Source organism: Glycine soja, chromosome 19 (assembly GCF_004193775.1).
Source record: "Glycine soja cultivar W05 chromosome 19, ASM419377v2, whole genome shotgun sequence".
Taxonomy (NCBI): Eukaryota; Viridiplantae; Streptophyta; class Magnoliopsida; order Fabales; family Fabaceae; genus Glycine; species Glycine soja.
The window spans coordinates 46,668,745-46,684,007 of record NC_041020.1 but is presented as its reverse complement, the minus strand read 5'-3'; the positions used below and the strand labels follow the sequence as shown (position 1 = coordinate 46,684,007).

Below are 15,263 nucleotides of genomic sequence, written 5' to 3'. Positions count from 1 at the left end.
TCTCTAAAAAAATTAATTCAGCAATTGGTTGAAGATATCTCAATGAAAAAAAAAGGAATATTTTCTTTTTGAATTTTAGTCCACTATCAATTTATTGTTCTCTTGTCTTAAAGCAATCAAACACGTGCTTGCTTAGCCTGGCCAAGTCAGCCAACTGCACTAACACTCACACACATGTGCGCTTTTATAGATTTGGCAGTACATTAATCACAATTCATAGGCTATTTCTTGTTGCAGAAAAAAAATGTTAATCAATATCTTTAATTTAAGGAATTAAAAAAAAATATTAAAATATGTAAAATCATGTTATTTATGATTTTTTTATGTATTTTTATGATATCCATAATAAATATTTTTTTCTTTTAGATTCTCAATTACTGGTTAACAAAATTCTTAGAATTAGATAATGTGTTTATACTACATTCTCTTTATTTTACCTTGGGAGAAGAGAAGGGGAATTAAGATGCGCAGGGATAGAATTTCTGCCATTCTATCTAGTGTAACGCCGCGTAACACTAACACTGGCATCGTCCGCTCCTATATTATATACTGTTTTAAAAAGGTGCAATTGGCCACTGTTAAGGGCAGAGAGGGCCCCATCCTTCATCCTCAGCAGAGAAAGAGATAGAATCCGAGGATTCGTTGCATAATGCAACTTCCATCTACTTGATTGCTCCACGCTCCAGTTCAGCTGCTTTTCTAGTACGTAACCAGGACTAAAGTGATATGTATCTGATTACTTGGAAGAAAAAATATCTTCCTGAATCGGTGTCATTGTGTTATCTTTGATCCAATATGATTCATTTCGTTATATTAATTTTCCATGGCATTCCACTGAATCACTCTTTTCTGAGAACATCAGCTATATCAGAAGTTGACTATAAAGTGTGTTCGATGGAAATCAACTATAGAAATATAAATTATAAAATGGAAGAGAAGGTTTTCAAATGAACAAGTTCGCTTAATTGGGTTTTATTATCACTTAGCCGAATCCAGCCTAGACAAACTACAAAATTTAAATGGCCCATCATCGTATGGACCCAAAAAAGAAGTGAGAGAATATCGCATCATCACACAGATTAGGAAGACAGAATAATGCAATAACACTTGGATTGAATTTGATCAGATCCAACCATAAACAAGTTGGTATTTTTTTTAATCCAAAAAAAATTATATTACATAATTAAATTTATTATTATATAGAAATTAATTATTAAATAGTAAACACGTTAATTTTTAATTTATATAATTTATTAATTATTAAATTATCCTTACTTTTCTTTTTTTATTTGTTGCTTATATGTTTATGTTGATTTTATTTATGTTTTCTCGTATTAATATAATATTTTATTTTTATCTAAAATAAAAATAATATATTACCATTAAAATCGTTAATTTTATTAATTAAATATTAGTACAATTTAGTTTCTCTTGAATACTTAATCATTCTATATTTATAAAGTTTTAAACAAATAAATTATTATTCTAAAAAAATATATATTTTTAAAATATTTAAATCAATTAATTCAACTTAACCTAACTTATATATGATTGAATTGTGTTAGGTCAATTTTTAAAAAATAAAAATAAAATCCCATCCAACTCGTAAAATTTTGATTATATTAAATAACGGATCTAGTAAAACTCAATTGAGCCCCACCCTTTAACTCCTCTATGGATAACCGATTGACCGAGTCGTACTCCCTCCACAGGCCCCAACACTGTCTAGTCTGTCCTCCCGGCCTTCACGCATTTTAATAATGATATTTTATTTCTTGAAGCATGGTTTTTTTTTTTCAAAAAGAAAATTCTCATTTAAACATTTTAAAATAAATATAATTTACTATTTTTATAAAAAAATAAAATGTCTTGAAAAATGAAAAGGTTAAAAAGAGTTTGATAATTATGATATTTCAAGATGAATTAAAAAAAGAGTTTGATAATTATGATATTTCAAGATGAATTAAAAAAAGAGTTTAAGTTATCTCCAATGGAAGACACTTGATGAATTTCTTAAAATAAAAAATGATTTTTATTTTATTTTGTTGTTAGAGAAGATTAGTTGTTATTGTGGATTTCTTAAGTTTTGTCCTAAGTATCTTATATAAGCAACAAATTTCCAAAAAAATTAAGAATAAAAAATAATTCAATATACTTCAAGATATTCAAAATGGGTATCTTAAGTTTTGATCATCAGATATGTTCTTAATAATCATATATTATTAACATAAATATTACGAAAGTTAATACTAAATAATATTTACATAGTTAATACTTTAAGGATTCAAGTGCAATTTAAAAAGTGTATAGATTTATGTTTATAGAAATAAATTTTGTTAGAGAGTAAAAAAAGCTTTGGATTAAATGCGACTCCATACGTATTATTGAAACTTTTAAGTCGGCTAAAGTGATACCTTACAGACTTAGAAATAGATGAACTTATTGTGTAAATTTTACTCATTTCATATTTTTTTATATCTCATATTTACCATGAGTAATTTTTGTGCAAATAAAATTGTCTCATATTATGTTATCATTAATGATTTGATTTGGTTGGACTATCTTCCTTCTTTTACTCACGAAGAATTTTCTAAAAATAAACATGATTTACCTTATTATAGGTTTAAATGATTGTAATGCCAGTCTTATTGAGATCACAGTGTTCAATATACCTTGGTACAACTCCTGATTTTGATGATAAAAAAAAATAAAATAAAGCTAGGAAGTACATATGCTATGAGGTGAGTAGGTGACTTAACAAATCAAATCTCCCATGGTACTATTTGAAGATCCATTGACAAACATACTGTTGACTTCTATTTCTATTTTGCAGTAGCTAACAGTCGTCACATTCTTGAACCAATGAGCCAAGTTACATTCCAAGGGCCAGTTGTTTATTGGCACACTAAATTTCACATTCTTTAACCGATTATGACTTTATTGCGTCTATGGTAGAAAATTAGTTATAACAAGGCAGTGAACGTTGCTTAGACAAATCGTTAAGAGGGAACAAGTGAACAAATCTTTTAGAAGTTTAGGTGATGAGATGCCTTGTTGTGGTTGTGTTTCCGATTTGCCAATTAGTTTGGCATCCTTTAGTTTTGTCCTCCGTCAAAACATTTCTCTTTCGAAATGTTAGAATTCCTTTTTATTAAATGATATACAATATCCATACACAGAGAGAGAAAAGGCGATTGAGGGTAGAATGTCAATCTTCTGTCTTTTACATTAAATCATTCACTCCTCTAATTGAACAAAAACTGTCTTTCAAAATAATTTTAATTTTTTTGTTAACATGTATACTTTTTTGAGTGTTCTGCTATTTGCCATATCAATAAAACAAAGGTCATGTCAGCATATACATTTAGTCATCTAATAAATAGAAAATTAATAATTGGACTGAATTTAATTAATTTTGAAATAACGAAAAATTGACTTGAACTATTGAAATTATGTAGTAGATTAAAATTACCCAATTGATAAATAATATATGATTAAAAAAATACGATAAAACTTTAGCTATATAAATAATACGTATACGTTATTCTATTTTTTAATGGCTCTTGCATAAAAAAATTTATTTAATTGCCCAATTATTTGTGTTTCTAATCTATCGTATGTAGTGATGTGATATATAGTGCATCAGGCGAGGGCGACGGTCACTGAAATACATTGTACATGAACCAACATTCTGATTTGTGAAAGGAGGTGATGGATTACTTCCATTCCACTCCCCGTTGCTTCACTTTGACAAAATACAAAAGTAATAAATAACGTTGATAGCTTGTGTCGTTCTTTTCAAAGATTCGTTTTTTAATGTAAAATTTATTTCTTTATAGATTTTATTAAAATTTGACAGAAAATAAGAAAAAGTAAGTATTACAACTTCAACTCTATTATGCATCAATTTTTTATTTTTTACAGAATATTCTTATCATTCTTCCCGCTATTTTATATGATAAATATTGAATACATTTTATAACAAGAATTGCACGTTAATATAACATTACTCATTTTATATCAATTTCATTTATCATCATACATTTACATATGAGTGAAACTAAATATAAAGTAGTATTTTTGCATTTCTTAAAAAAAATGTAAAGTACCATTGAATATTATGTTAATATAATAATATTTAAATGCATTAATACATAACAAGTATATTAATAAATACATATAATCATGCATAAAATATGCTTTTGTAATTGTATTTTTGGTCAAATTTGATTTTAATCCCTATAATTTTAAATTATTTAATTTAGTCCTTTTATGTAAAAAAAAAGCAAATTTAGTGTTTGTTCACTAACAAAGTTTATCACAAATATAACGTAAGTGTGGTCGTTCATTAATTTTTTTGAATTAATAAGAAAAATGTATAAATTTAAATAAAATAAAAACAAAATGTATAAAATATAATATAAAGTGATTTTGTTTATTTTTTATTTTATATATTTTCCTTACAATTTTAATAAATGTTATACGCATATTTGTTCCTCTGTTTACTGGATAAAATTTTAAAATGAGAGACTTTATTGGAATAATTTAAAAGAATGTGAGAAATAATAGTATAACAAATTAAAATTAAGATAACTAAAATCACAAATAAATTTACATACAAACACTAAAAGTGTAATAAAACATAGAGAGAGTCAGAAGTGATTGAACCAAGTGTCGGCACATGAGTGAAAGAAATTAAAAAAATATATAAAATGTACAAAATATATATATAATTTAAAATGTATTTTTAGATGATTTTTAATAAAAAAAAATATTTTTTAATTTCTAAATCAGTATTTTAGTTAAGAAGATGAAGATCCATGATGAAAACCCGTTAGATGATATTGGGCAGCAGGCGTCGGATTGGATAAAGAAAGAAGGCAAATGGGAATTTGGACCGGATACGCTGGATTTCACACCCATCTGTCAACACTCGAAGGAAAAGTTAACACACATTCATATAGTGTGGTCCAAATTCAAAGAAACTTCACAATGCCCATGGCCTAGAAAGTTGATTGATCACACAAACACCAAATCAGAATTCAGAATTCAGAATTCAGAACTCGCGGTTTACTAATATTATTCTTTTGAAATTTATTTTATACGTACCCAGAAAAAGTGAAGCTGAGTAGGCCCAGGCCACCGTCCAATGAATTCCCATTTCCCAGCCTCTAAACAGAAAACTTTTGGCAAATATTACCAAAAATGAGAAAATAAAATAAAAAGGTGCCAGCCAATCCGAAAATGATGTGGCACGTGTGTAAAGCGAAAAGTAAAATGAGAGAAGCATGGAAAAAAGGGCACGCCCGAGTGGGAGTAGGCGTTTGCCATGCTTGTCCGTGAGGGATGGGCTTAACGTTAATCTCATGTCATGCTTTTTAACCCACTCACACACTCTCTCTTCTTTCTTCATGCCCGCCTCCCTTTCTTCTTCCTTTGGTAACATCCTCTTCTCTATAAACACTCTTTATTCTCTCTATTTACTTCCGCATATTTATTTTAAATACGCCCTTTTATTCATTTCCGCTAGATTTTATCAGGATTCCAGCGATTGTTCGTTACCAGCAATGGTATTTTTTTGTTTTTCAAGTATTTGGTTTGGTCCTCTTGCCTCCTGTTTTAGGGTTTATTCATCCTAGTTCATGGTGGTTGTTGACTTGTTGCTTTTGTTCACTTGTTGATTTTGAAATTTGAATACAAGTTTGTGAAAAAATAGAATACAAATGCATAGAGAATAATTTTTTTGATACCTGTTGTGACAGATCCGTTCATACGGTGGTTAGATGATGGAATCCTGTGATTGTATAGACACACAGTATCCTCCAGATGAACTTCTCGTAAAGTATCAGTATATCTCGGATGTGCTAATTGCTCTTGCCTATTTTTCTATTCCCGTGGAGCTCATCTATTTTGTTCAGAAGTCTGCTTTCTTTCCATATAGATGGGTGCTTATGCAGTTTGGTGCTTTTATTGTTCTCTGTGGAGCAACTCATTTCATAAACCTGTGGACATTCTCCCCACACTCTAAGGCTGTTGCTGTTGTCATGACGATTGCCAAAGTGTCGTGTGCTATTGTGTCATGTGCGACTGCTCTGATGCTTGTACACATTATTCCCGATCTGTTGAGTGTCAAGACGCGCGAATTATTCCTGAAGAACAAGGCTGAAGAGCTTGACAGGGAGATGGGACTTATTCTTACTCAAGAAGAGACTGGAAGGCATGTTAGAATGTTGACTCATGAAATTAGGAGCACACTTGACAGGCATACTATTTTAAAGACTACTCTTGTGGAGCTGGGGAGGACTTTGGGCTTGGAGGAGTGTGCATTATGGATGCCTTCAAGAAGTGGTCTGAATCTGCAACTTTCCCATACTTTAACCTACCACGTGCAAGTTGGGTCTACAGTGCAAACAAACAATCCTATTGTCAATGAAGTTTTCAACAGTCCTCGAGCTATGCGGATACCACCAACCTGTCCACTGGCCAGGATCAGACCTCTTGTGGGAAGATATGTGCCGCCTGAAGTTGTTGCTGTTCGGGTGCCACTTCTAAATTTGTCCAATTTTCAAATCAACGATTGGCCCGATATGTCAGCAAAAAGCTATGCAATCATGGTTCTCATCCTCCCTACTGATAGTGTTAGAAAATGGCGAGACCATGAGTTGGAACTTGTTGATGTGGTTGCAGATCAGGTATTGGATTCATTTGAGATTTCCTTTATCGTACTAGTTGTCATTTTTTCTTGTGCCATTCTTATTTTTGATTGTATATTCCCCATACCTTATTTTCATTACTGTATTTTCCTTTACTCCTTGTTAATATGCTTAGACAATCACATTCATTGTCATTGGTAGTTGGAAGTTCTGTTCTTACTGTCATATGGCACTTGTTTTGGAGAATAGAATTTTAAGAGAATTGAGAATTGGGAAATGGTTATCAACCATTGGCCATTCGATGCCTTAAACAATAGCGATTTGGGGTTTATAGGTTTTTGTCAACAACTGAGGAATGAAGAAGGCAAGTAAATGTCATTTAGTAAACTCAATCCCAAAAGCTAGCTAAGGCAGATTAAAATATCTGTGATCTTTGTATTAGTTACTTTTCACTTTTCTCTATATAATTCAACCTCCATCGTGCAGTCAATACCCAAATTTCTTCATGTCTCTTATTTTTTTCCCTTAACGTCGTATCAGGAATAGGATAGAGTTTGATACCATATAAAAATTGTGAATGGACTGGCTCAAACAAAAGCTAGCTCAAGCGGGAAGTATATCCAAGTCATTATAAGGAGTACTTTGGTTATTTAGCTAGCTGATGTGGGATCTTAACAAACCCCTTTTGGAGATTGGATAAAGGCAAAGACAAACACATGATAACGTCTAATAGCATCTCTTGACAGAAGAGATTGAGCTAATCTGATGTTGAGCTATCTAGCATAAACTCAATCAGTAATTCAGTATGTGGCCTCATTCTCTACTTCTATGTATGCCTCCTAAATATGAATAATACCATATTAAGTTATTAACTACCCGAAACAGTTCATTTCATTTGTGTACTTTCTAGGAATATCATTTTCTTACTAGATTATATGATCATGCTAACATGATGTTTGAAATTTGGTTTTGTGGAAGTTGCCATTTCAAAACTTTGCCGACACTTTCAGGTGTCAGTGGGATTTGTCTCTTTATACGCACCTCAAATTGGGTGACATGGCTGTGTTATTCTTAAAACATTTCAAAGTATTTACATTTGGTGTCTATTCCTCTACTTGTTGATTCATTTATAGTTTCCAAACAGGTAGCAGTTGCCCTTTCACATGCTGCTATTTTGGAGGAGTCTATGCGAGCCCGTGATCAACTCTTGGAGCAGAATGTCGCTTTAGATTTAGCTCGGCAAGAGGCAGAGATGGCAATTCATGCCCGCAACGATTTTCTTGCCGTCATGAATCATGAAATGAGGACGCCAATGCATGCAATTATAGCATTGTCATCCCTTCTCTTGGAGACTGAACTGACTCCAGAGCAGAGGGTTATGATAGAGACAGTGTTGAAGAGTAGTAATGTTTTGGCGACACTCATTAATGATGTTCTAGATCTTTCTCGACTTGAAGATGGTAGCCTCGAATTAGAAAAGGGAAAATTCAACCTTCATGGTGTTTTGGGAGAGGTAACTGCTATAAGATTTTCTGCTTCAATATTATCTGAAATGGCAGTAACATGATTCTTTAGTCTATTCTGTGAACTGCATTTAGACATTGTATTCATGTTTTTCTATCTTGAATGCAGATCGTTGAACTGATAAAACCAATAGCATCTGTGAAAAAGTTACCTATCACCTTAATTCTGTCTCCTGATCTGCCTACTCATGCCATTGGTGATGAAAAGCGACTTACACAAACTCTTTTGAATGTTGTGGGTAATGCTGTCAAATTCACTAAGGAGGGCTATGTTTCTATAAGAGTATCGGTTGCAAAACCAGAATCTTTACAGGATTGGCGACCTCCAGAGTTTTATCCAGCATCTAGTGATGGCCATTTCTACATACGAGTCCAGGTTATGACTGGGCCATTCAATATCTGAGCCTCAATTGTTTTAATTGTTAACTTATAAGTTTTAGAAAAACACCATGTGTTTTATATCCAGATATTGATGTGATTGAATTCTTCAGTTATCTAAATAATTGAGTCATCTGAAGCATCCATACAGCCATACCTAGATGCCTAGGAATTAAACCAAAGGCATTTGCCTTTTATTGTTGTTGTCAATATAGCAACTTTTAAAAGTTAAATCTAGATATTGCTTTTTCTTTATTATTATTATTGACCAAAGCATATCCCTTATGCAGGTTAAGGACTCTGGATGTGGCATTCCCCCACAAGAAATTCCGCATCTCTTTACCAAGTTTGCCCAGTCTCGGAGTGGACCAGCTCGACCTAGCAGTGGTGCAGGTCTTGGGCTTGCCATTTGTAAAAGGTAGGGGGAAAGCATCTAATTCTGCTTTGAGTTTGCATTAGTTTCTCAATTCTCACTATTTATAGTGATTTTGGTGTTGATTACCTAGTGAGACACCTTTATTCCATTTGTGTTAAATGGGTGTTAATACTAAAGCTTAAAGAATAGTTTTCGCCTATTAAGTCTTTGACTCCTTCACAAAATTGATTCAGATTTGTAAACCTCATGGGAGGCCACATATGGATTGAGAGTGAGGGTCCTGACAAAGGAAGCACAGCTACATTTATAATCAAACTTGAGATTTGTGGCAATCCAGATCCATCCGATCATCAAGCTGCAAACAGAAGCCAAGCATACAGTGGAAGTGGTGGCCTCGCTAGATTTAAACCCTTCATCAAAGATGAAGACGACACTGGTTTTTCTACTAGACGCAATCAAAGAAGTTTCTAATATCCAAGACACCAACATTGCATACCTTTCGATCACAGTCGACAAGATGGAGTACACATACTTTCATTTTGCATGTGCTAAATTGTATAATTTACAGTTTGCAGCTGTAGAATAGGAATACTATGTCAGGCATATTTCTAACAAACAAGTCTTATGTGAACTCCTGCCGTATTAACTAGAATACAATGCAATGAAACAAATTTGAGAGACAATCCGTTACTTAATTTGACTTGTAGTATATATTGTGTTAGTGCCTTGTTACTTTTTTTCCGGCTTTTTAATGAACCAATGTTTACTTATATTTCCAATGGCTTTATACTTACAATTTTGCTTCATGACATGAAAAAAGAACCAATCTCCAAGAAAAAGTATTTACGTTCACTAACTTGAAACTTCGATTTCATTAACAAAGTGATTTTTGAATTTTATTATTATTAAAACAATTTTTTAATCTAAGTAATTTTATGAAAAGTAAACTAATTTACACAATATATTTTGTTTTATAAAATGTACTTTTCATTAAATCAAGAACTAGTTTTTTTATGATAAAAAAATAAGAAAATTTTGTAATTTTTTATTTAAGGGTATCTTTCAAGCTAAAATTGATAAATTACAGACTGTCTTTACTTTTTCTTTAAAGCTTTTTTTTATTTTTAGTTTAATTTAAAATAGCTTTTAAGTATATTTAATTTGCATGAAGTAAATTTTGGAAAATATAAAAAATCTAATATCAATAATTTAGTACTTAAATTTAATTTTTATATTTTATAATGCTGTATACAGAATTTTTTCTAATTTAATTTCAAAATCAGGGAAAAGAATAGAAATAAGACTGGGGAGCATAAGAAACTAACAAAAAAAAAAGCGTATTACAAAACAATTTTATGTTATCTTCAAATCACAAATTATAATTCACAAACTATCATTTTACTTATACAAATTAGCTTAAAAGTCATCCAATAGGATGACACTACTAGTACATGACTTAAAATCTAAAAAAATTCCAGTTCTATTTTTCATCAACATAATGTGTCTAAGAATTTTAATTTAGATTTTATAAATAAGACTAAAGTATATGAAGATTCCAACTATTTAAATAAAAAAATGTTAATTTTTATTAGAATGTTGAGTTTGTTAAACCCCAATATTTCTCCTCTTTTCTTTTCCCTTTACATCCAATTCACCATATATCTCAAAATTCCCACTCTATGTATCCATCACCATTAGGTTATGTACCAAAAAAATAGACTGAAATACTTCTAAGTTTGAAAGTCCAACTTTATCTCAGTATATTAGAATCTTATTTTACCTCTTAACAAACGTAGCCCATACAATGAAAAAAGTTAAAAAGAAAAAATTAAAGCAAATAAGAAAATTAAAAGATATGAATATGTTTTACTAATGTTAAAAGTAACTTTAGAAAAACAGTAATATTAAGATAAAATTTATGTTATTAATTGAATGAATCAATTTTCTTTATCTTAGAAAACCAATTAACTGAGTCTTATAAAAAAAGGACCAAAAAGCATAATTTTAGTAGTAGAATAGTTATCGCGGCGAACAAATAAATTCAATTGGGGTTAGGCGTTTCAAGAATATCAAAGTACAATTTCCGCAACAACGATGATATTCATACAAAACACAGCCAAACACCAGCGAAAATAACAGAATGTTATAATTTCATATACTTAAATAAAAACTAAAGGTCTAAACCAACACAAACTCCTCAAAACTCGTCAAAACTACTTTAGAACAGCAACTCAAAATGCCAGACCCAAAAATTCTACAAGCCAATATCAGAATATGTGGATCACTTCTTAGATTTCTTTGGTGCTCTGCAATAAAAGGTTTTCAATTAGACAACACATAGGCCAACAAATCCGGCACAAGCATAAATTATAATACTCACTGCGCTGGCTGTGATGCTGTAGCAGCTGTAGCACTGGGTGCAGCGGATACTTTTTCTCCAGGACCCTAAACATTTTACAAAGGGCAAGGGACAATGGTCAAATTCTTCAACTCCAACTTCAACAACCAAAAAAACACATTCACTAAACATTTAAATGCAAATAGTTGCTCAGTACGGTATGAAACTCACTTGGGCCAATCGCTCCTCCCTCCGAGCAATTTTTCTTTCTCTGCTGGCCTTGTTCTTGGCACGTTTGGCCTCAAATTGATCGGACAAGGTCTTCTCTCTTGCCTTCTCGGCTTTGGACTTATGAATGCTCTCCATTAAAACTCTTTTGTTCTTGAAAACGTTACCCTTGACCTTCATGTACATGTCATGATACATGTGCTTGTCAATCTTCTTAGATTCCCTGTATTTGCGAAGCAAGCGTCTAAGCACACGCATTCTCCTCATCCAAAGGATTTTAGTGGGAAGCCTTGCCTCCCTTGTACCCTTACGCTTACCTAGTAGCATTCAGGCAAGCACTATAAGTAATCATGCAATTCCTGCCTTTGCACCCCTAAATATTCCATACAGACTATATTTCACAAAACAATCACATTGGCCAATGCTATTATCAAAATGGCAAACAACTCGGTAAAATCTTTACAATATCATAGAAATTTCATAATGAATACAGAATACATAAAGTGACAAACGAGACTAGGAACATAATAAAGTATAAGATTAAATTACAAACTAAGGGACCGATTGCATAAATAGCTTAGTTAAAATCTTATCGAACAAGTACTTAATATGCAAGCACCTACATATAAATTGGTTTTATAATCAAAACCAGAGTGGAATTAAACTATTTTCATATAATTGCAAGCTGCTTTTATAAGCAATAATGTAGAGCTTAATTCTGAAAACAGAATATAGACATGTAACAAGCTATTTCATAAACTACCTCAAAAACTAACACAAGTGGTTATATATCATAAATAAATCCAAATAGACTTTACACCTCTTCCAAATAGGGCCTAACGTGGGCTGAATCCCCAAAACATTAGGTAATTGGGGTTGGGAATAAAAATACCATATCCAGAGTGACGTCCTTTCCTCTTGGCTTCCTTCATTCGGCGGGCACGTGAGCGAGAGTGAATCTTGGTGGGCTTCCTGATAATAAACCCATCCTTAACCAGCTTCCTTATGTTTTGGCCTGAAAATCAAAACCCCTAAGTGTTTAAAAACAACAGAACATTGTAAAGGCATTCTAGTCTAACTTAAACATACACAATCATTGGAGAAAAAAAATAGTAAAAGATAAAGTGCAGTGATATCTCCTTCGCAAACTACGCGTAAAATAGCTTGCGTTTGCATTTGCATATATCCTCACAAACGGTGAAAAGTACCGAAAAGGTTCAGATCCTATGAAAACTAAAGAAAACAGTGAAACATAAATCATAATCATCATTAAAACACACAAAAAAAAAAACAGTAAGGAGAGGGAGTGCGTACGAGAATTAGCCATGGAGATTTCGTTGACTTCATTGGGGTCAAGCCAAACCTTTCCTCTGCCACACTTGAGGACGCTGGCTGCGAGCCGCTTCTGCAGTTTCAGCGAAACCATTTTTCCTGCAACTGACGGTGAAGCTAAGCTTGTCGAGGAATGTGGAGGGGGAAGCACTATATAAACCTAGGGTTTGGAACCAAGTGTTGTATTTGTTAGGTTTATGTGCGATGGACTATTATCCGGCCCGTTTCACTATTTCTGTGCTTAAATGGTCCAATGTAAAGTAGGGGAACTATTCACACTTCCTTTTTGTTATTTCCATCCCCCAAAATATTTTTGTAATTGTTTTAATGAAAATGTCTTTTAAAAAATCTAGTTTGTGTAACATAAAATTATAGGTAAACTAGTTTTCTTTTTAATTGTGTATGATACAAAGCAGAAATTAGATTTCATTGTCTAGTTAATTTATTTTTTTATTTCTGTTTAACATTTATTTTTATTCAATAGTTTAATAACTTTATGAGTTGAATAATCAATATAGATGTACTCTAACTAAGTCATAGATGTCCATGGTGAAATTTAGTTTTGAAAAGACTAAGAGTAGAGAATCAAACTCTACGTGAAAAAGCATTCTTGAAAAACCTATATATATATGAATTGCTAAAAAAGCGCTTAATCATTAGAAACTTTTGAAATGTAGAGTATAAATATATTAACATCAATTACACTCTTTAAAATTACACTAATTATCACACCATTGTCACTAAATATCAGTTTCTATTTTTCAGTAGATAAATAATATTTTTTATAAAAATTAATATATTTTTATATTGTTAAAAAATTTCTTAATAATTATGAACATTTTAAATGTATACTATATATTAACATCTTACCCAAAAAATAAAGATGATTGTTCCTTCTCTCCACTGGTAATTAAAAATACATTTCTTTACAATGTATCCTCCCAGTTCGAATTGATGGATAATTTAGCATTAAGAAAATTATATTAATTGATGTTTTTAATTTTTTAAATGAAATATTAAAACCTTATTCTATTTTTTTCTGATAAATATTGTTTGTTGTCTTAAAATATTTAATAGTATATTTATTGAAATTAAAAAAATAAGTAAGTATATTTTAATAAAATTGACTCATAACAAATATTACTGTCTTAAGCAATGTTTTTAAAAGCTCAGACCAATAACCAACTCAACAAAGATATTAATTATTGGCACTAATATAATAACTAAATAAATTTATTATATATGTATATATAATAAATTTGTTATTAACATGTAAATTGGCTTAACGGTGAAACTTGCTTATGTCTTGTGTGCGAGGGTGTTGAGTCTGATTCCTGTAAATTATTATTTTTTTCATGGATTTTTGTTTTAACTTATTAATCCAAGTAAGTTTATAAAAAATTAAGTCACATTTTCAATTTAAACCTTATAATAAATATTAGAGTGTCTTTGGTTGAAAGGAGAAAAAAATAAAGAAGAAATTATGTAACATCCATATGGAACTCATATTCTGATAGTTTATTTTAATTCAAAAATTATCTTTTATTTTTTAAATCAAATACCCCCATAGGGGATGAGATGATGATATGATCCGTTAAATTTTATTTGTTTTAATTTGGCACATCAAATTTTTTTATATTTTTTTATATTTTTAAAATGTATTATTTTAATAATTTTTTTCTCCTAAAACATTTAACTCTATTAATATTTTAAATTTTAAAATAATTAATTTTAACATAATAATAACTAAAAACTATCATGTCTTTATTTTATTTTTAAAATTATAAAATAACATAATTCCTAACCTTTCACCTTCCCCAAACACTAACAACCACCATCTCCTTCAATCTCATAAACCAAAACCCCACCTTGATGTATCCCTACAAAACCAATCATTAATTATCGCATCCTCCATCTCTTTTAGAGTGCATATGAATAAAGAATTTTAACTGAAAAAAAGTAATTTATCAGAAAACTTTAATTTTTTTTATCTAAAATTCATTGTTTGGATGTTTTTTTATAAAGAATTTTATTTTTTAGAATTTTAAAATAGAATTTTAAACAACTAAAAATATGAAATTTTAATTTTCTTTTAAAATGTGAGAAATTGAAATTTTCTTTTTGATAAAAAAACTTTTCAAAATAGTGTATTTCTTTTATAATCTTCCTCTACTATTCCACTTGAAAGTTTTCAAAATCTCATTCTGAAACTTGCAACTCTTTCTTCACGCTGATGATTCTCTTTTTTCTAGAAATACCATATGAGCTCACGAAACATTGATCGAATACGAGAGTAGGAAAACACTTAGAACTGTATTGAACAATTGTTGCTACCTATTACGCGGAAAGGTGCTTGTCAGTGGAGAGATGCCTTACATCGTTAACTGAATGTTGTGGTCAAATATGATGATATACGTCATCATGATTTTACATAT

The 15,263-nt window shown here is 30.9% G+C and overlaps 2 protein-coding genes across 4 annotated transcripts; one reads left to right on the top strand and one right to left on the bottom strand.

Annotated features, from left to right (window-relative positions):
• The first annotated feature begins 5,199 nt into the window (after positions 1–5,199).
• On the top strand, positions 5,200–9,651 carry LOC114399577 (ethylene response sensor 1-like). 3 transcript variants are annotated; one of them, XM_028361775.1, is made up of 6 exons: positions 5,200–5,439; positions 5,763–6,692; positions 7,798–8,166; positions 8,286–8,552; positions 8,845–8,972; positions 9,164–9,401. In XM_028361775.1, the coding sequence occupies exons 2-6, from the start codon at positions 5,784–5,786 to the stop codon at positions 9,399–9,401; spliced, it is 1,911 nt and encodes a 636-aa protein (XP_028217576.1). In that variant the 5' UTR covers positions 5,200–5,439; positions 5,763–5,783. The 3 variants fall into 3 exon arrangements, with proteins under 3 accessions (XP_028217576.1, XP_028217577.1, XP_028217578.1); XM_028361776.1 differs by lacking the exon at positions 5,200–5,439 and adding an exon at positions 5,446–5,570; XM_028361777.1 differs by lacking the exon at positions 5,200–5,439 and having other exon boundaries at positions 5,784–6,692; positions 9,164–9,651.
• A 1,337-nt stretch (positions 9,652–10,988) lies between these two features.
• LOC114400831 (60S ribosomal protein L19-1-like) lies at positions 10,989–12,950 on the bottom strand. The gene is made up of 5 exons (XM_028363474.1): positions 12,811–12,950; positions 12,389–12,511; positions 11,500–11,813; positions 11,311–11,375; positions 10,989–11,236 (listed from the first exon to the last, which is right to left on the bottom strand). The coding sequence occupies exons 1-5, from the start codon at positions 12,920–12,922 to the stop codon at positions 11,212–11,214; spliced, it is 639 nt and encodes a 212-aa protein (XP_028219275.1). The 5' UTR covers positions 12,923–12,950; the 3' UTR covers positions 10,989–11,211.
• Positions 12,951–15,263: the final 2,313 nt, after the last annotated feature.